The following is a 21,855-nucleotide window of genomic DNA, read 5'->3' as shown; positions in this document are numbered from 1 at the left end:
TAGGGCCTTCCGCTTCCCAGCTATTTTTTACTGCTGCAGGAACTGGCTGCAGAGCACAGGAGGTTCCTGCACCCAGTTGTATTGAGATCATTTTGTACCTCTGCTGTCGAGCCCTCCCCTTGCTTGCCAGGTGACGTGGGCTGTGTTGGAAGGGGAAAACGCAGTTTTTCTGCGGTGGTGATCACTCTCCCCGGCCGTTAGTCTGTCGGCACAGCTCTGCAGAGACGCGGGGCAGCGCAGGAATGGGGAGAGGATGCTCGGCTGCAAGAGCAGTCGCACCATCCAGGGCAAGGGTTATCTCAAGCTGTTCCAGCAATTCTGAGCTCCTCTGCTGTGTGTTTTTAATGTATTCCCTGGGGCAGCATCATAAAGGCACGTCACGAGTGTTTATGATACCTCACAGGGAGGCTTTCTTCTTGGCTTGGAAGCGCTCCGGAGGAAATGGCACGGCCTTTCCCTGCGGAAATCTCCTTGCACAGCACACGCAGCGATGTGCTGCCCGGCCGGCAGCCACGGTGGAGTTGCAGATGGGGAGGGCAGGCAGTCATTTTAGCTGCATTAGCTTTACAGGTGGCATATGTTTGACCTGTAGTACTACCACTGCAGATGGATTTTTGCCTTCTTTAATCTCAGATGAAACATGAATACATGAAAGATTCCGTTTCTTTAATAAAATAAAAAGAACTTTTTTGCTCAATGATTACTTTCATGACTTGTGAAAAGGGCTCAGTCTTTTAAAAAAACTTCTTATGTTGCTATTGCTGTTTTACATCAGGGTTTATTTTCATCTTGGTGTGTCTAGGCGTTATGTGCGTATTTTCCTTTCCAGTGAGATGAGGCTTTTCCCCTCTCTAGGCTTGAAGGAAGGTGGTATGGTGACTTGACCCATGTCACAGGTGTCACTGTCCTGTCCATGTTTGAGCTTGTGCAATAACTCCAGTGCATGTATGTCACTGCACAGGGTTGAAATTAAGGAAGTATATAAGCATTGGCAGGATTGGGGGTTTCCACCTGATGCTAAGGTGTTCAGGTATTCAGCACCACAACTTCCCATGGATTCAGTCAGAGGTGAAATACGTACATCTCCCAGGAAGTCAGAAATCCAGGTTTATGGATTTGCACCAAAGTCATTGAGAGATGAACTAGGGCCAAATTTTTAAAAGATTCCTCTTCCCTTTTCAAGTACATCTGCAATATGTATGAGCATCCGTTGCCCTTTGTACATACATGACCTGAGGCATGTGAAAGAGCCATCAGCGTGTATGTAGTTGGATCTTCCCTTGTGGTTTTGAGAGCAGATAAAAGGGCGGTTGGAAGTAGCCTGTGTGTTCTCTGTTAGTCTGATAATGTCTCTTTTATTACAAATCTTGTCATTTATTGTATGTGTTTAAAAACTTAGATTCATATTTACTTGAGGAATATACGATTCATTCCTTAACACTTCTAAAGTATTTTACACTAAATCTCTTCTTAGGCAGTCATTGAAACAGATGAGGCAGCACTGAAAAAAACTATAGGCACAGTTCTGAAAAGACGGACAGGCTTTTAAGGAAATGCTGCTTCCCCTTCCCCCCCCCTTCAAACATCCATGTCTTTTGGGTGTGTCAATTACTTTTTTTTTTCTTCACACAAAAAATGGTTTTAAAATGAAAGCTGAGATGCATGTGTGATCGTTTGATTTGAGGAGCTCAGTGTTAAGAAAGATATTGAGTGTCACAGAGCTCATAAGAAAATAAAGACAATTGGCAGCACTGAAGAAAGGGAATTATTAAAAGATGATGTAGTATTGAGTATAGGTTCACAGGCTGGAATAATAGTGTTCTATGTAAATCAGACAATCCCATGGTAACATAAAATGGGAGTACCAAAGAGGAAGAGCAAGCTGGGACCCCACTCAGTCTTGTAACCAGTTCCGTCGGGCAGATTCCTGTTCTTCGCTGACACTCGTGTGCACGCGGTGCAGTCTACACGCACGGAATTCAGTGCCCGGCAGGAACTGCCTGCACAGCCTCATGCGTGTGGCGGACTGTGTGCTTCTGCTAAACTCACTTCAGGATTGCAGCCATATAATGTACAAAGCTGGGTGAAACTTCATCCTTAGGGGTAACTGGGTGTAGGTGGATGATAGAGCCAATCTTGAGCTTGTTTAGAGTCACAAGCATCACCTCTTGTCGTGCTTAGCTGCCCGTTTTCCTATGTTTCCTACGCTGAGCCAGAATTATAAGGAAAAAATCTTTGCTTTTTTTGTAATCTGTTTGGATGCAAAGCAAGAAGCCTTGTCAGACTCTGTTCTCGTGAGAATTCCTTTGCTAGGACAAGGAGGTGTGGAAAGGCATCCAAATGGGTGGAAATTTATCTAAGCTTCAAATTTTGACATTCCTGATCATTAATCAGTCCTGTTAAAAATATCAAAACCCTTCTTCATTTTTCTCTTCAGTAGCTAGTAAATTATTAACACAAGAGTAAACTTTGTCCTTTCTGTATTTTTTACCCTTGGTTAACATTTAACTTGCATAAACCTAATCTTTTATATTCTGAGATCTGACTGAGACTGTCATATACAAGGTAGTGTACAAGGGAAAAGGAAACAATGGTACTATATGGATAGAATAACTCATCTGTATTGCAGTGTATGTGTTTCTAACACAGAAACCTGATGACTTAAAAACCCCAAACCTGCCTCATTCAGTATAAAATTCCACTGTCCCCCAAGCCGTTCCCCTAGTTGTAAGACCAAAAATAATAAATGCAGCAACTGCTTTGCTGGAATTTCCTATTTAAAATAATGTGGTATATTCACATATTTAAATACAACTTCTCAGCTGCAAAGTATTTAGTGTTTTGAATGAACTGCAGTGATACCTTCAGGATTCTTGCATGCCGTCATACCTACCTTGATACAGTGTGTATGATTTAAATCCTTGTTGAAGTGAGGATTTATTAAAAATATATTTGTACGGCTTTTTTAGCCCCAACCAGTCACACTCTTATCATGGCCTTTCTATTTTTCAGTTTCTTGTGCAAACTATTAATTTTTAAAGATAACAGAGATTTTGAAGGAATCACTTATGCTCTCCATTGGACTAAAGCAAACATTCAGATGAAGTCAGTAGGAAAACCGGTATTCAAGTGGGGAAGGAGATACCAGCTTAATTCTTTAAAGTTCCAAATACTGAAAGGATACAATGTATACCTTCTTAAATAAGTTTCTAAAACATTTTAAAACTGTTTCTTTTTCTTTCTAGAAATAAAAATAACCCACCACCTCACCCAGTCCTGTCTTCCATATCAGTTCTTTTTTGCTATCATCTAGGAACCGCTGTAAAAGGCTCTTTTCTAATCGCAATACTGAGAATACCAAGGATTGTTCTCTTGTACCTTTATAATATCCTAAGACAAAAGGTAGGTATATACTTCTGTAACACTATAAAAATAGTAGTTAAAAGGCGAGATTCATGAAAAAAAATTTGAAAAATGTGCTTCTTGCTTAAAAATGGGTGATATGATATGGATTTTATATTTTATCCCCTTTTCTTCGTTAAGAAAGCTTTTTCCATGTGCTTCCTTTTTTTCTCTCAACTCAGATATTTTTAAATGCAGAATGCATTTAAATGCAGCCTCTGTTTAATGTTTATATATAAAGGCTTTTATGAAGGATAAAAGAAAAATTTGGCAGAATGCTCTATTTAAAATTTTTGCATCATAAATTTTAAAAAATCAAAAGTAAGAACATTATTGTTGCATATGAAGCATCTTCTAGAAAAGATTTCATTTGCCTTGTAATATGAGTTTATAGAAAGAAAGTATGAAACAAGAACTATTCCAGAGATTTGTGTAGGATGCAAACCCCATCTTTTAAGATACATAAAAAAGATAGCTGGCCTGTTTTGATTGTTGCTTGCCTTCTGTCTATCTTGCGTGCATCTCTGCAATTATCTTCTTCTGGAAATTGCCATTGCAGTTAGTTCTGACACCTAGGCAAGGAGAGAGGGCTGTCACGACTGCACAGCTCTGATTTTAGAGGACAATTTAGGCAAAGGTTTTAAATGTAGGTCTTTTCCTCCAGAGTTTACCTTGGCCTTGAAGCATGTTATGTATAGTTATGACAGGGTATTTACATTGACCTTCCCTGGTACCTAGGAAGCACATGTGTGGGGTATAGTTTGTGAATGCTTAAATAAAAGCCCCTTGTAATAAGATACTTGAAAGATATGTAAGTGTCTGGGTTTATGGCACTTTCATATGAAAGCCTTGGTTATAAAACTTGGTGAGTCGGGTCAACTGAAGAAAGTCTTTGTTTAGAGATGATAGGTGGAATGAGTTGTGCTAGAAAGAAGATGGAGTATTTTCTGCCTCTAGAGGAAGCAGAGTAAGTGGACTTGTCGGGTATCCAGTTTTGAAATCTGAATAGCCGTAGAAGATTGAACTAGCAAAGGATTGTTTGTATATATAGCAGTGTGCTACGAGCTCCCTTTGGTCCAGTTGCCAAGCATTCAGCTGAGGGTGTGACATGACCCATTGCTGCAACTGCTCCTTAAAGAGGCTGTAAAGTGCTCAGGGCAGATCGTGTCCCCAGTCCACAGAAGGATCCCCCCCCAAAAGTAACCTTTCTCCTTCCCATGGAAGAAAGGACAGGCTGTGGCCCCTTTCCATTGAGGCTCTTTCCACAGGGGGACAGAGTAGTGGTACTAAACGATGGAGAAGTGATGCTGCGTTCTTGTAGAGCTCACCCAGACTTTGCCACCCTTGGAAAAAACGCTGCTGTTTTCTGTGAACTGGAGGAAAAACCAGGGATCTGTAAGCTTGCAGGTAAATTCACAGATGTTTACTACACAGCAGCCTTCAAGCAGAATCAGAGAGGAGATTGCAGCTGAAGTCCCTTGCTCTGGTTTTTAATAAACAGTAGTTACTGAGATTAATACAGTTTTAGTGAACTATCTCTCCAGCACTACACAGCAAGATTGAAGTATTTCGCTGATGTGAGGATTTTGCATTTTGTTTGTGTGTTTACATTTTTAAAGGAATTATTCCTAGAATATTTCCAAGAACGTCTTTGGAAGAAAGTTGGGAGGTTCGTGGTTTCTACACGAACATTGGTAGTTGTGGCGACCTGAAGTTTTCATGTAGTGACTGAGAGATCTCTGCTTTCCGAAACAAAACAAAAACATTCTGACCTCTGGCAAAAGAAGGTTAAAAAGGCTCAAGTATCACTGAACTGCATTTCCTTTTGCTGAGGAAAAACAGCCAGTTAAATTTGGAAGGCTACTGTGGCTAGCAAGATATCTTTTACTTCTGTTGCTTGGTAAAATCTTTATATTATGAACAGTTCTGAGCTCGTGATGTGGTGGGGGTGGAGGGGGGGAACAAACTCTGAGCTTTTCTGCTCAGTTTTTAGTATGAAATTGATATAGATCAATGGTCTGTTCTAATACATGCTTTTCCCCCTGTCCTGAAAAATGAAAAGTATGCTCTGAGTCAGTACACACACGTGTGCATGTAAGTCCTTCTGCCCATTCTTTTATTTTTGTTCGTTAGGGTACCAGTCATTTCAGATTGCAGTCATTTGATAAACAAAAAAGTTAAAAATCTGTGAATGTACTCCCTGATGATGGCACAGTACTGTAAGGGTTACTGACTTGCCTGGTTTGTTCTCCAAGCAGCTGTTTGCTCACAAAGCCATTTGCAGAACTTATTTTCTTTTCCCAGAGAAGAATCTTCCATCCACAGGAAGAAAAAAAAATATGCTCAGCTCGTCAGTCATTAATTACTGAAGGGTCTGAATTAAAAGCAGTTCCTATAATCCAAAAGGAAATATCTGCTGCCTAAGTGAACGCTTTATTAGAAGAGTCAGTCACCTGTAGAGCAAGTTTTTCTAAAACAGCGGTTTTGTTTGAGTCTAATTCTGTGTCCAGTAACCAAACGTTTCATTTTATTGCAGGAGAGTGCATGTGCAAAGTGCCTGTTCAAGTGCTGTTTCTGCTGGTTTTGGTGCCAGGAAAGTTGCTTAAGATACTTTAACCAGGTACGCTCTGTCATCCCTCCGTCACTCAGCCACCTGCGTACCTAGTCCCCAAACCGCGTGTGTGCGCCACCTCCATTTAGCACGACCAAAGCCGCATCAAGTGCCTGCAAGCCAAAGTTCCCTGCCACTGGCCACCTAAACTAAACAAACAAAAAAGTCTTCCGAGTGTAGATGGAACCTATTGCAAAGGAACAGGGAATTGACAAACATGGCAGATGCAAGATTTTAGGAAACTTGTTAGTAATTAGAGCATGAGATAGCCCTTTCAGGGGGCCGTTTGCCATTTCTGAAGGTAAGAAGACTTAACGTTTTGTTGAGTTGTGCCAGACAGACTACTGAAATACCGAGGGTTCAGGTGGAAGGAAGCAATGAAGAAGTAAGAAACCCACCTGGAGATGTGTCATTAAACTAGATACAGTATTTTCCACCTAGAAAGTCCTGAACACAGAAACTTGAACTCCTGGATGGTTTCCATTATCAATATATCTGGGAATATGATCCATGATGAAAACGCCAGATGATATCATATTCTCTTTCTTTGAAAGACATCTTTGTTTTGTTAGCAGCTTTGTTTCAAAAGTGTTTCTATTGGAAATGGATGATTTCTAACATACAGCAGTTTTTCAGATACTTTACTTTTTCTGTCCTGATGCTTTTCTCCAAGTGTTTTCCAGCTCTGTATACATCATTGTAAATAGTTAATTTTTCTCTTTGTCAGTCCCCTTTTGTTATCACTGGTGGATGTGGTATTCTTAATGTGAAAGGGAATCAGGTGTTCATGCTGATTCAGAACTCTCTGACTGTTGCTTTCTTTGTTCTCGTGGTGGAGGGCGGTAGTGAAGTAAACAAGAGAATGCTGATAAAGGGTCTGACTTCTCCTCTAAAGTAGGTGCATAAATTAAGCTTAATCTTGGACAACTAGGAAGAGAAAGTTTCTTACTTAGTTCAGCCTAGATTAAATACTCGTGCAGTGAATTCTCTGGTTCTAGACAATGAATTTTCCAGACTTACATGTTTTTTTTTAGGTAGATCTTATGGTCAGGGACTTGGTGAGGAATCTCAGAGTTAGTTTTGACTCCAGGCTTTCCATTTGTAGTCACCCTTTCCCCTTGGCTTCCTGCCTTTCAAAGATATATCCAGCATCCTAGTGTTTACTTTCTCCAGCTGTTGTATGCTATGTGATTGTTAAAAGAAGAATTAATTACTGTAATGTTCTTCCTTTTGTTTCAGAAGGCTGAAACTTGTTCCCTTAAAAGCTCTTGTTCCCTTAAAAGATTTCCTGTTTCCTAATCTATTGTAGGCAAATTTCTGTTTTAATAAGTGTTGTAGTTTCTAACCTAATGATCATAATACTGTGTTTGCTGTTAGATAATTGTTTGTTTGAACATCTTTTTGGCAAAGATGATGGCGTTCCACGTGCTCCAAATCCAGGGCAATTTGGGCGAGGGTTAGAGGAGAAGAATAACATGAACACACTGTAAATTTTAAAAAATGTTATCTCTATGAAGGAGTAATATTGGTCTCAGATTATTGCATTTCATAGAGTAATTAATGCATCTAATTATTTTTTTTTCCTATAAAGAATGTATTCAAGCCTATTTCCTCAATTTTGTAAAATCTGCAGCCAAATGTAACAAAGAAAGAAAAGGGAAAAAAAAAGACAAATATGCAGTTTTAAGCAGCTTAACATATGGCTTGATTAAGAGAAGTACTGAGCTCTTAAGAGCTCTTTCTGAAATTTCACATCAGTGTTGAACATGGACTTGAGAGTAGGACTTGGGAGGGGTCCAAAAATTGCTTGTACCTATGTTTCTAACATTTTGCAAATATTTTTTAGTTCAGATTTTTATTTTTGTGTGAGTTGAAATTACTGAAATGTGGAACAGCTGTTATAAAAGTTGGTCCAAAGCTCATTTCCTTACTATATTTTTGCCTTTTATTCCAGCATTACTTTCATTATAGTAGTAAGTATATAATTACCTGAAACTCAAAAAAAAAAAGTCAGCCTTCCCATCACTTCTGCCTTCTGCACTGTTTTCTTCAACCTGTTGCTGTATTGCTTAGATGATTTAAATTCTTTCTGCCCCTTCATTCACAAGGTTAATCAGGATTAAACAGAGCCCCTTGTTTTCCCTCTGGGGAACTTGCAGATGAGAAACAGGTGCTGGAGGAAGAAACACTGGTGGAAGAGCGCGAGCTTCTCTCTTCCCGTGCGGTATCAACCGAGTGCTCTGTTATGCTGTCAAAGAGTGCTTTTCGGGCTGAGGTGCCATCTTTTAGGTGGGATTTCACACTGACATTGATAGCTGCATACATCCCAAAGTGGCGCATTCTCTGCAGGCTCAGCTAAGTTTTGTTCCGCTCTCCTGGAACTTAACTGAAACGGGACGAGAAAGGTGGCCTGTCATCTTCCCGTCGTGACAGAGTGCTGCGCCAGACGCTGACAGTTGCCGTATTTCCAGTGGTGGTTGTTGGAGGAGGGGTAATGTAAACCCAGCATCCTGCACAGATTGCAATGTGGATAATTACGTTCTGCCTTCCTAAATTTCTCTTGGACTCGCAACTGGATCCTGTGCTAAACTGTGGTGTAGTGTTGCTACGTGCTGTTAAACAGTTCACTCCTTAAGCTGTTCCATTTCAGTCATGGGCAAAGTGATTCATGTGTGTGTATAATCCATTAGTAACAATTGTAAAGCACTCTGGGTTCTATCTGGACGAAAAGTGCTTTGTGAATATAAAGTCATTATCCTTACTTGACAGTTCTGTTTGCCAACACTTGTCAGAATTACCACAGATTTTTCATCTTCTGGCTCTGATGGTTTCAGTATGTTCCAGATAAACATACCCAATCATCTCAAGTAAAAATCTGGGAGATTGAAATTTCTCTTCCGTAAAAAGAATATATTGTTTTTTTAATGTGGTTTGGGAGCTACAGGGTCTGTCTGTCTCCTGCTTTCTTAAACTGTAGTGGCAGTCTTAACTTTTGATACACCAAAGCGCTCGCTTTTTTTTCCCTTTACAGCCTTGTTGCAGTGAGGTTGTTTGGTTTTTTTTTTTCTTTTCCTAAAACAATATAGCTATTTCAGGATAGTTTTGCTTTTCCTTGTCTGCTTTGGGTTCATCTGCAGCCAGTTGGCAAGCAACCGCTCCAAAGTGCAGCACGTGGATTTCTGAAGGAGTTGCTGTGCAGTCTGTGGTTTCTCTGTTTTCACCGGCGCAGTTACTTGCAGCGTGGCCTTCCGGGCCCCCTGGTAGCCATTACTGAAGGCAGCAGTGTGTCAGCCTGCATTTGCTGGTACTGAGACCCTTCACTGACACCGAAAGCTGGCAACTGTCTAGTGTAAAAAAGCAGAAGCCAGTCTGTCTAATGGTTGTATATCCATGGCAGTTGGTTGTCTCTTAAACTTTGGATGGAAGCCTATCAGGAGGTTGTGGTTAAATGCCTCGTGGAGAAGTGACCTAGATAAAACCAAAATTCATGTGCTAATGTAAGTACAGTTCTCCTCTGCGCTGCCAAACACATTGTGCCTCACCCCATCAAGTACTTCTTTTCCCTCCCAAAAACAATACTGCATTTTAATGCTACTGGCAAAATTACTTCTAGATTTTCAGTCATTTGAAATTTTCAATAATTTGAAAAAACAGTAGGCTGAAATGTTAATCTTCAGTGAAATTGTATTTTAAATATGTTTGTTTTCCCTCTAGAGACTTTATATAAGCGGTAATAAGAAATAACATTCCTTAGGTCTTTACTGGTTTTGTAGGGTGAGCCATGTAGGGGATAGAGATGAACAAGAGTGACTAATTCTTGCTTTGATACCGTTCTTCTCTCCCCTATCCCATTTAAAAAAAAGAAAAAAAAAATCAGAGAGAGAAAATAAAAGGCTGTGAAGCAAGTGACCAGTAATTCAGTGCTTTTAATCAGAGCAATTTATTAACAGCTCTCTGAAAATGTTCAGTTTGGTTTTATTTCAGAAATCCCAAATGAGAACATTGTCACCCTAACTGCAGAAGCCACTGTAAGCAACTCCAGTAGTGATGTAGTCACGATGCAATGGGCACTTAAAGCAGAGTCTTTGTGGTCCAACCCTATGTTTGAAGTGGAGCCCAGGCGCAGCAGTGCGATGCTGAAGGAAAGGACACCCAACTCTGAGGAGAAAGCTGTGTTGGTCCTACCCACTGGATGACAGCCATGGGGAGAGCAGATGACACACAGAGTAGGAAGCAAGGACAGCTGAAGGACAAGATTTTCTCCAGTGGGTCCAGATTGCAGATATAAGGTGGAACAGAAATAAAGGAAAGTTGTGCTTCTTGGGCTGCTTGGGAAAATTTGGAAGGCTAATGAAGGGTTTCTTACAGATAGTAATTAGCCTAAGAATCAAAAATAACGATTTGTATATTAGCTGTGTGCTTACTGGTTGGACGTGGGGGAGGAGAATGTTCTCTGTGTGTTTGTCAACCACAGGACAATAGCCAGGGGTTAACAAGGCTGCAGAAAGGGCAGATTCAGTCCTGGAAGGTAAGAGATTAAGTACTTGCACCAGAAACAAGGGGATAAATGCCATTGTACAAGTTGCTGGTTAGGTGATTGGCACAAAATTGAACGTAGGAAGTTCCACCTAAACATGAGGAGGAACTTCTTTACTCTGAGGGTGGCAGAGCACTGGAACAGGCTGCCCAGAGAGGTGGTGGAGTCTCCGTCACTGGAGACATTCCAAACCCGCCTGGACGCGTTCCTGTGCAACCTGCTCTAGGTGACCCTGCTCTGGCAGGGGGGTTGGACTAGATGATCTCCAGAGGTCCCTTCCAACCCCTACCATTCTGTGATCCGGCTTATCTCACAGGGACAGGAGTATCCTGGTGTGGCTTCTTTGACAAATGAAGGGGAAGAGCAAGGCCATCGGCCGTCTAGGAGTATATCAAGAAGAGAAACAGCAGGGAGGGATAAAAGCCAAGGCAAGATCAACAGAAGAATGAGTCAATGTAAACTGTTCATGAGTAAATGCTGTCTGGAAGTTGGAAGAAGGTTCCTAAGGACCAGAGGGACAACTGTCTGGAATAGCTCCAAATGTAAGGACTGAGAGAGGGAAAAGCCTTAAGTAGTTTAAAGAGGGAGCTCTCCACTTAAGAGAAGAAATCATATGATGTGCTAATCTCAAATAGCCAGACACTGGAGTGTGGCTGAAAGTCCCTTCCAGTCTTGCATGTCCTCATCTCTTTGGTGGGGCCTCGCAGGCCCACGTTGCTCTAATTTCCCACCACTATCTGAGAGACACACTATGGCTTTTCTCAGCGGGTCACTGACTGCTGTACGGCAGCCACAGAGATGTCGTTGCCTCTTGCTACCTGCCCTGGATTTTGTTTTCCGAGGGGATCCCGCTGGCAGCTGTGACGCTTGCGAGCTGAGACCCTGCGAAGTCCAGGCTGAGCCGCGCAGCATCGCAGTGGGGGTAGCAACCAGGGCAGCCCCTGCCAGAGTTGGCAGCAACAAGATCAGATCAGGCTGAAAACGCCGACAGAGCAGAAGAAGCTGAAGTGGGATGTGAGACCAGCAGGTCTCCTGCTTCTTTTTTTAAGAAGATTCTGTTGCTATGGCAATCCTCTCTTCCCCAAGCTCGTTTTTATTAAAGCAAGTCCTAGACTGGAGGAGTGAATTCAGCTGCTACACAAAGTAGCAATTATTCTCAACAATTGGGGAACTTATGGCCTGGATGTGAGCCACAGCGCCTTTCTCATGAAACCAGCAGGTCAGTTTTTCCAAGACCTTTGACATTCTGTGTTGTGAGGCACAGAAGGATGTATTCTTTAAATAGGTTTTTTTTGCATACTGTGGTATTTGGAAATATGTAAACATTCACATTCCTTATTTATTCATCCTGACACTGAGAAACTAGTGTCTAGTTCCCAGACTCCAAGCCAGAGGAGGCTTGTGTTCTTCACAAAGGTGGTGATACAGTACCAACTTGCTGGTGTGAGGATAGAGACTGTTCTGACCCACTATCTCCCACGCTTTCTGATCAATGGTATGCTATCAGTGCCGTTATTACTTGCTTGTCACCGTAGCAGAGACTACCACTGTAAAACATCAATTCATTAAGCAGAGATAAAAACCATAATAGCTGCATTGGGACAGACTGAGTCTCTGTCTAGCTCAGTATCCCATCTCCCGTGGCTGTGAGTGAATGCTAAGGCAGAACGAGTGTGTGTTTCCCTGTTCCCGTGCTGTTTCTGAATCTGTTTTCAGCCCAGGGACTTCTTGAGCTGAATGTGTTTCCTCTGTGTTTCATAACTCTCAGTGGATTCCTTTCCCAGTCCCCTTGAGCTCATGCGAACTTTTAGCAGCTAAAGCATCCTTTGTCCAGCAGTTCACAGCTTACAGACTTACAGCGAGAAGAAATGCCATCTGTTTTCAAATTTGGCTCCTACTGCTTTGCTTGGTCCTCCCCCTGCCTAGTCTCTTTTCTGGAAGAAACAGTGAGTCATCTAACCCTAGCTACCCTCTCATTTCTCATCATTTTGTAGCCCTTTTAGCACGTCCTCCTTCAGTTGTCTCTTTTCCAGGCAGAAAAGCGTGGTGCACTCAATTGTTCTCCAGGCAGAAGACATTCCATACCTTTTGGATCATTCCTGCTGCCCTTCTCTCAAGCATTTTCAAGTCCACAAAAGCTTTTGTGCTTGGGAAAAGAGAATACATTCTGTAGAAAAGCACATTTGGATAACCTGTTTCTAAATGATAGCAGGTTCTAGACCATCTTAGCCTTTGCAACTGTCTTTTTGAAGGGGGTTGTGTTGTTGCACATACCCTGCAACTGGAAAATGAATGGCATGTCTAAGCTTCTGAGGCCAAAGTCTAAAATGATTTACAAATATTGGTCATAGCTTGCGTGTGTTCGGTGTTCTTTGGTGGGTAAGGAGGAGAAATCATTTGAGCTCATTTCTGTGCAACTCTGAGTTTCACGGAAACATACATTTGCCTAAGTGTTAGACATGTATTTTATTAGTGAGAACGTGTGGATTTCTATGTGTCCGGATGGGATCAGGGTATGGGGTCTGTGTGGAAAACTTGAGAATTGTGAGGAGAGTGTATAGAGCTGCAGTCTAGGCTGAAGAAGAAACCCTCCAAATTATTGTTTTTTTCTTTTTTCTCAGAAATGTATTTTTTGCCAAAAGGTAGCGATCAGTTGGCTAAGTCTTCACCTTGTACTAGTAACGTTCTTGCTTCACCTACGTCAATGATTATTAGTTCTGTAGCCTTCAGCATTCTGTTCATTTCTGTGTCTCTCTTACTCCTTCTATAATGTTGGCTGCCTTTCTTGATTGGGCGTTTTGACTAGTTGATACTTACGTGATTCGTTGAAGTTGTAACTGTTATAAATGCCGTTTTTTATCAACTAGTTTGTAATATGACAAACCCCTATGCAGGTGGTATTCAGCCTCCAGCATTATTTTCAGTCTTTCCAAGATAACACTTCTAGTTAATAAATATCAGAAATTCTTTTCGTTGCACATTCCTCAGATACCAAAGTGGCTAATTCAGGAGTGCAAACAAATGGTTATTTATTTTAAGTTTGGAAACAATGTTTGTACAAGTGCACATGCACTTTTGACATTCTTTTTTAATTTTTAAAACAGGACTTTTTTTGCTATTTATAATGAATACAGAATTCCTGTTTAATTTATTGGCAAAATTTATACTGACCTCACCAGATGAGGATCTGCTCTGTGAATTTAGTTCTTAAGGGACAGAAACAAACTTAGAAAAGCTTATTCCACCTTGTGTCTCAATTTCCTGTCTGTTAATGGGAATGATGAAACAGACTTAACTCACAGGGCAGACAGGGAGGGGGGAACTTGACTGTTGACTTGAAGCCATCGACCCTGTGCCTGTGTCCTTGGGGAGACGGTAGCCCGGCTACCGAACTGCCGTCTCTCCTGCTGCCGCATCCTGGGCCGATGCTGCGGTGGGCGAGCTTGCCAGCCATCGGGTTTCACACCTCTGGGGTGGGGTGAGGCAGGTGGGACAAGGATGCTTCTCTTTCAGGGGTGTAGGCAGGCAAGATGGCAAAGGTATTGCAGTCGACACCCGACTGAGCCAAAGGGTCCACCTCTCTGCCAGTCATGTTCCAGCACTCCCTGGGGAAAGCAACAGTGTCAGAATAAATGAAAGTTAGCACAGAAAAGCATTTTTTCCTATTTAGGAATGAAGCGAACTTGCTTCTTTAAGCAGATTTTTATGCAGACACTCTACGTGTTTCTGTGGAGTTCAGTGGAGTCTTTGATTTCTCTTAGAGTAGGCAATAATTCCATGGTCTTCGTTTATACTTTTTCCATCTACGGATGCATTTGCTACTATGATAGCTACTATAGAATATTTACAGGATGTCGCTGTTTACTTCTACTCTTTTTTTGCTTACTATCAGAGAAAAAAATCTCCTTTGTCATATATAAAATAAATAATACCCACAAAAAAGAGACAAAAGATCTTTGACTGCATTTAATTTCTTTCTTTCTCTGTAATATTTTAAGATACTGTCAATATAGCTTTGCCTCACTGCAGTATGTTACAGAAATTGCTATGGGATAGAACTGGACTCTGCAGAAGTAAATTTTCTCTGCCTTCAGATATCTGAAGCTACTTTCTATTTTGATTTGTAAGTGAGAAAAACCATATTTTTGAACGGAAAGTGTTTTGCAGTAGGCCAGTGTAATTCACTTTCAGCAAACCAGTTTTTTGTTGGCTTTTTTTTCCACTTTCAGGTGAAGCAGAAAGTAATCTAAGCACCAAGTACATGTTGAGGTGTATAAGCTCCTTCAGAACAGTAATCCCTTGCACACGGTGGTTCTTACTGACTGTACCAGATGTAATGAATGTTTTGTGGCATAATAATCTTTTTATATAATGTTATATATAATATTATTATAGTGTACTTTAATATAATCTTACTACTCAAAGACTTGCTGGTAAAGTTCAGCATACATTTCAGGTATCTTGAGCGCTGTTTTTCTGAGCTGATGTTTTGGACACAGTTTCAAAACCTTGTTGAGGAGTTCCAAAAATGGGTCGTATATGCCAAGTTATGCACAACAAGTGCTAAAATAATCCAATCCATGAAGGAAAATATTCTGTTCTCCCCACCTGTCTTGGCAAGTTTCCACAAAGAGAAAGCTTGTGAAATTCTCAATACCTCGAAAAATTGTGAGTGCCCCAACTGTCTGTTGAAAATCTGGGGGGTTTTTGGTGACGTAGCACGCACTGATCTAGTCCAGGATCCTTTAGCTGTTCTTTTCCACTCATTTTCACAACTGGTTTCATCTTTCTTGAAAAGGTTTATTTTATGGCTATAGTCATAAGCTTAAATTTCAGCAGCATATGAATAGTTTGAAAGGGCCATGTATAAAAGATTTTTAATCAACAACTTTTAAATGACTTGATAACTACGTAACTTGATTGTTCCACTTACATAGCTTGACAGTAGTCTTGGAGATAGACTCATAGAAAATAAGTGAGTAAGTCTGGACAGTGTGACTCTAGGTAAGTAAGTGTCTTGTGGTAACTGTGTCCTATTTGTTAGCAAGAGTTAGGGTAGAGAACTAGGGTAGAGAGGTGTTTTAAAATAAATTGGATAAAGGTGGGTTCAGAAATTTATTTAGTCAGTATTGTAGCATTTCCTAATGGTGGAAATTGTGTGGAAAAACTATTTGAAGTCAGAAGCATAGTTATTATAGTCACTTAAAATAAAATTGCCATATTGTGCAAAATAACTCTTTATATCTGTAAAGTCAGTATTTCCAAATAGAGTGTTTAAGGGTTTGCGTTTTGCTGAAGCAAAATCTGGATTATAAGAGCCTTTCTTCTCTCTGCATTATTATCTTCTCTCATTTCAGCATGCGTACACAACTACAGCCATAAATGGGACAAACTTTAGTACGTCAGCAAAGGATGCTGTCTTTATTTTGGCAAAGAATTCTGCTAAACTTGCATCCATTAGCTGTTTTGGAGATTTTATCCTATTTCTAGGAAAGGTAAGAGTAAGAAAAGTACTGTTCTGTAAGAACTGAGTGAAAAATCAGGGTTTGATTTTCTTATATCTAAAGTAAATAAAGTTTGTCTTTGTTAAACTCAATGTTGTTAATGCTGTAAAATGGGTTCGGGAGAGAAGATAATGTTTGAGGAATTTAATCCTTTTCATAGTCTTTACAGAGTTATTTAGTTGTATTACAGTAGTGTCCAGGCCCCACTCTTACAGTTCCCATTGCAACGAGTCTTTGGTAAATATACCGTAAAAGATTGCCCCCGCTTGACAGAATTTACACGCTGAATTGAACACAAATTGTGACAACTACACGATACCAGAAACCGCATAGCTATCTCCCAGATGAGATGTGCTGTTAAAATATTGGCCTTAGGGTTTTGGGGTTTTTGCTTGTTTTAAGAAACTTTTCTACATGATTAATGAGGCTGCATTTCCGTCTCACTGCCCTTTACAGGTATTTGTTGTGTGTTTTACTGTTTTTGGAGGATTGATGGCATTTAACTACCATCGGGAGTTGCAAGCTTGGGTCGTTCCTCTTCTGCTGGTTGGATTTTTTGCCTACCTGATGTCCCACAGCTTTCTGTCTGTGTTTGAAGTGACAGCAGATGCCATGTTCCTTTGCTTTGCTATTGATATGGAAACAAATGACGGATCTGAAGAGAAGCCATACTTCATGGATCAGGAACTGCTGGTAAACCTCAGTGATAACAGCAAAGATATTTGTGCTTCTCTAAGCTTTTGGGAGCTTTTTCTTTCCCCAAGACCTAGTAATTTGAACCCACAAGCCATGCTATTTCCTTTCCAACACCTTAGAACAGGTAGGCTCAGGGATACAAATCAGATACGAATTTGTAAACTGAAGTAAATGGCGCTCTCTGCCTCCTGTGTGCTAGCTATGATCTGCTGCCGCCTTTTAGACCATACCCTGTAAGTAACGTCTGACTTTTTAGGCCTTACTAGATATATGTGCAATGTATTGTTGGTAATTAAAAAATAAAAATAAGTAGATGAGCTAGCTGCAGAGACTGATCCATGGGGTGCTGTAAGATTAGATGTTTATATTTGTTGTGACTTATTATACGGTGGTGAACAAAAGTAAACAACAAGGAGCTTCTTGTTGCCAGCAGCAGGTCAGGAATCCATCTGCATCCTGGGGATGCTGCACTTCTGAACAAACTTTGGGCAAACTCGAGTTGCGCTGCTTCGTATCTATACAGCTTCTTTTGCCAAAATACTGTCTTCTGTCTCTTGATTAAATTCTTCTGCCTCTGGACAGATAGTTCTGTGCCTTTACCCTCATAATTACTGTATTGTATTACAAGCATTTTCATGGAGAATCATTACATAGCTAATAGTGACAGAGAACTTCAGTTAATAGCTGTATCTGAAGCATTTGAATGTATATATGCCATCCCTTTCATATTAAGAGAATATTTGAAGATGCAGATGGTTTTTTTCCTTCCATGCTATTTTTGCCAGTTCTGTCTTTTCCTTCATAAACGATGCGACAAAGAAAATCTTAGTAATTCATGAAAAACAATCTGAGCAGCCAGAATAGCTCATATGATACGAATCTTCTGGATGGATTTCTTGAGGACAGTGTCAAAAGAACTGTTTTGGGGGTTTGTTTTTTTTTAATGCTGCTGTTAGATTTCCTGTAAAGTTCATAAAATTTTGTTGAAAACAAAAAACAACAAAAAGGCAGCCTAAGGATAGGCTTTAACCCTTTGTACAGAAGAAAGCAGATAGATATTCTTTGGCCTTGATTCAGAACAGTACTTAAGCACATGTGCCAAATAGGAATATGTTACTGAATGGAAAACTCTGAAGCCTTGACCTCTGTTCTTCTCCCTCTGCTTTGCCAAATGCTAAAATACTTCTTCAGCCAATTCTCCGTCATGAAACAAACAGAGGCTTTCCTTTCTCCACTTCCAGACTTTGTGGTAGTTTCTCTTTAACTCTGGACTTAATTTCTTATAATTATCCATGCCCTAGGGCCTTGGGTGAAGAGAGGACTTCCCACGGGGGTAAGGAGTCTTCCAAGCAGGGCAGGCTGTATAACCTTGTATGGAAAAATTGAGGGCCACACATCCAAACTCCTCCTCGTTGCATGATCAAGAGTAAGTTTACTCATGTAGCAAAGAACTTGGGAGTTTCCCAACACATGAAGGTATTTGACTTGGGACGTCTGTGTTACAGTCAGGTCACAAACATCTGGGGGTGGAAGGGAGGCTCTGTGGCCCTCAGGACAATATATGGCAGTGGGCGGGAAGCCAGGTGAGGGATGTCAGGCAGCCGGTCCTCATTCCTGGAGTAGGAGATGTAACAGACATTCTTGATTCATCCTTCTCAAGTTGCATTCATCACTATTGCTGCCTCTGCTGGGTCCCTCCCGGTATCACGCAGTGTCGTCCAGCTAGGAACCAGCTACAGTTTCTTAGCCCCGAGCTAATTAATTAATTTTGCCAGGTGTTTTTATTTACATAATGGTTTGCATTCCCAAATGATCTCAGCCTGGTTTTCGCTTGTAGACCTTCATGAGTCAGAGTAACAAGTTGACAGAAGGGCAAAAACACAGAAGCACGAGACCTTTCCAGGACAATGAAGATGGGACAGAGCTCCAGCCTATGGTGAGATGGGACTCTGGGATATGTATTTATCTGCCAGCTACTGTGTTTGCCTTTATGTCCCAAGAGTGGATGTAGACTCCCATGTATCTCCTGATGTCTTACAGCAACCAACATGCTGTACCCAGTGTCCTGTTTTCCCTTCTGTTGCTTTCCCTCCTCAGGAAACCCTCTGCTGGTGCAAAATGGATGGATCAAATATTTGTTCTCATGCTTCTTCCCATTCCCCAGTGTGCCCAGCAGAGGAAGAGAAAGACTTGAACAATGGCAAAGGGGTGGGAGATAAATCCCATTCAGATAGTCCTTGACATGTCTGCTGTAGCAAGGTCAGAAGAGTGGTAGGCTGCTGGATTTCATGCTGGAACTGCTGAAGTTCCAGAGCTGTAAGATCAGAGCTTAGAGGCCTTCCCTCTCCACCCCCACTCTTTTTCTTTCTTTCTTGTCTATCAGTGTATGTGTTTATTTACTTTGGTTTATGCTGGGGTAAAAAAGCTGAGATGCCAGAAGGGAGTGTTCCCCCACACCCAGGCTTGGGAAAGTCCTGAGAGTAAACGTTCACTAACTGACATCTGAAAAAAATATTGCAAATTGCCCAACCTGAGAACTGCCCCAGCAAGTTCAGAACCTGGGCTGATTTTCCCCCAGCACAAGGGGAGACAAGCCAGGGCTGCCGGAGGAAGGTTCTGCGGCAACAGCTACTCTGGCACCTACTCCTGCTGGACACAACTACTAGTGTCTTCTGTCCTCCCACCTACTTCTTACAGGAGTGTAACAGATGGTGGTGGTTTTTCTTGTTCTGCTTTCAAGAGGTACCAGGCTCCAGGGAACTCTCGCGCAATCCTGTGGGCATTCTGCTATAGGCGGTTGGGCAACAGAGCTCAGCTTCAATTTATTGCTACAGTGAGGGGTAGTTCTACTTGATTCTTTTCATTGTTTGCTTATGTTATTGAATTCTTCAGTAATTTTTTGTGGAGCGCAGATACCGGGGGAGTGTGCGTGGGGGTTATTCCCTGCGAGAGGATTGTGGATTTGAGACACAAAAGAACCTTAATTATTTTCCCAGTTTACTCTTATGACATTTAAATGCAGTAACAGGACTGGTGCTACACATTATTTGACTCCTTTTTTTTCCCTCTCTTTTGTAGACTTGAATGTGAAGTGCACCAGGAAGCGTGAAGGCAAACCAGCAATAGCAAAAACAGTGATGGAAAAGAAGTAAAGGTTGCCAGTACCCCAGGACAAAGTGTTAATTCTCTAAATATCTGTTGTACCTTCTGCACTGGTAAAATGACGCACAATCTGTTTGTATGAATAATGTATTTTGTGTGTCAGCACACCTGATTTTTATTAATATACTCGTTATAATGGTCTGAAAATTGTTAATAAACACACTCCTTGTAAATTTCTGTGTTGTCAGACTAAAAATACTGAAGTCGACAAGGTCATCACGCTGTCCTTTTTAGCTTTTTGGTGTGTCAGCTAACACGGGGGGGTTTCACGCTTCTCTGGGAACACTGGGCCAGCCATCTCTGGGCGTAGAAACACTTGTAGAAGAGGCACCCTGAGATGGCTCCTGAGTTATTCTGTGTATGTATGTGAACAGCCAGTGCAACCAATTAAGGAACTGTTCCAAGCTCATTGATGGAAATTACTATTGACAGAAAATTCCCTGTAGGCAAGATAAATAATGGTTACGAGGTAGGTGTCTTTCTTTCAATTATACTCTTTTGGGAATTTTTTTTACAAGTTAGTATCATAAACTATCCACTGACTCCTCTCCAAAGGGCAGATGAGGAATAGTCCTTTTTCTGTAAATAAAAATAGACAACTACCTTCCCTTTGCAACTGAAAAGACAAAGGAAGCAGAAAAATCTGTATTGAGATTTAAAGCTTGAGCAAGTAGCAGATGAGCAGTGGCTAGACAAAAATGAGATAAAACAGTGCTATAAATACTACTTTATAGAAATGTTAGCTGTAACATGGATGTGAAATATAAGATATCATGGAGGAATGTAGAGAAGAGACTGTTAGGGCTCTAGACAGAAGAGGAATACGATCAGCATAGACACTTTTTAAAAAAATAACTTGGTAACAATCTGTCAGCCTTTTCTGTGAGCAGCTCTGAGGTTTGTTTAAACTTTGTACCTGGACCCTGGTTATGATACACTATTTTGAGCTCCACCTCGTCACCTCGTTCTTAGTATGGGGCAGTTTTTGATTTTACTCAGTGGAACATTGTTTTATTCTCTATGTTCAAAAGCTCCTTTAACAACTTTTGTTTGAGGAGAGGTCTGAGGTGAGAAGATGACCCCGACCAGGGACTTCAGTAAAGTATGTATCAGTCGGGCAAGTGAGACATCCCTGCAGGTAAGTGACTCATACGCTTCCATGATGAATAAATTGATAAACCTTTGATTAGTCACAGCTTGGAAATGCCATACAAAAAAGCTCATTGATGGCCTGAATGACAAAGCTGTTTCAGCTAAATACACTGTCTATCTGATCTGCTGTTGAAAGGAGACTAGTTATCTGCTAGGGAATGCTAAGAAATACTTGCTTTTTATTCTTCACTTAATGAACTTTTGTCTACTTTAATATGAGCCACTTCTACAAGTTGAGGGACATGGGATAGATGATGAAAAGGGGAAAGAAACAGATGAATTACCTTCTGCTTGGCAGGTGAAGATGGTCAGCTACTGACTGTGACTCACTGCCTCTCATCACTTAAACCTGCACGCTTGGGTGCTGCTGGTGCTCGGCTTCTGGGAACTGAAAGCCACGCTGAATAAGCAATAGCTGCCTAACTGCTTGGAAGTTTAAAAAAAAAAAATCAGTTCTTACTACACATTGGGGATTTTTCCTGTTTGTATTTGATACTCACACTGCATGGTTTTGGCCCTTGGCTCAGGAACTCCCTTGTGGAAGAAAAGGAGGGCAATTTTTATATTTGTAGGTCCTCATTTTCAGACAATCCCTAGATGACCTCCAGACGTCCCTTCCAATCTCAGTAATTCTGTGTAACTGTGATGCAGTGTCATTGCCTTCACTGCAGTTCCTGCGTGGAGAAGGAAGGGACTTTTCGACACTACAAACTTTGGTTTGCTTTTTAAAGGAGGAAGGTACTGCAAAATCCCAATTAAGCTGTGTTTGAGTGTGTTTCATTTAAGCACTG

At 41.1% G+C, this 21,855-nt stretch overlaps 1 protein-coding gene across 1 annotated transcript in view; it reads left to right on the top strand.

Moving 5' to 3' along the window:
• SLC44A3 (solute carrier family 44 member 3) overlaps window positions 1–20,304 on the top strand; it is a 40,997-nt gene extending 20,693 nt beyond the window's left edge. Inside the window, exons 11-16 of the mRNA XM_054211939.1 lie at window positions 3,246–3,402; window positions 5,939–6,022; window positions 15,908–16,045; window positions 16,511–16,747; window positions 18,588–18,686; window positions 19,829–20,304. Coding sequence (XP_054067914.1) covers window positions 3,246–3,402; window positions 5,939–6,022; window positions 15,908–16,045; window positions 16,511–16,747; window positions 18,588–18,686; window positions 19,829–19,834 — 721 coding nt within the window. The 3' untranslated portion in view covers window positions 19,835–20,304. The remainder of the gene's footprint in view (window positions 1–3,245; window positions 3,403–5,938; window positions 6,023–15,907; window positions 16,046–16,510; window positions 16,748–18,587; window positions 18,687–19,828) is intronic.
• The last annotated feature ends 1,551 nt before the right edge of the window (window positions 20,305–21,855 follow it).

This window comes from Rissa tridactyla, chromosome 8 (genome assembly GCF_028500815.1).
Source record: "Rissa tridactyla isolate bRisTri1 chromosome 8, bRisTri1.patW.cur.20221130, whole genome shotgun sequence".
Classification (NCBI taxonomy): Eukaryota; Metazoa; Chordata; class Aves; order Charadriiformes; family Laridae; genus Rissa; species Rissa tridactyla.
Note: the sequence above shows the minus strand (reverse complement) of the source record. Positions and strands in the feature narration are given on the sequence as shown.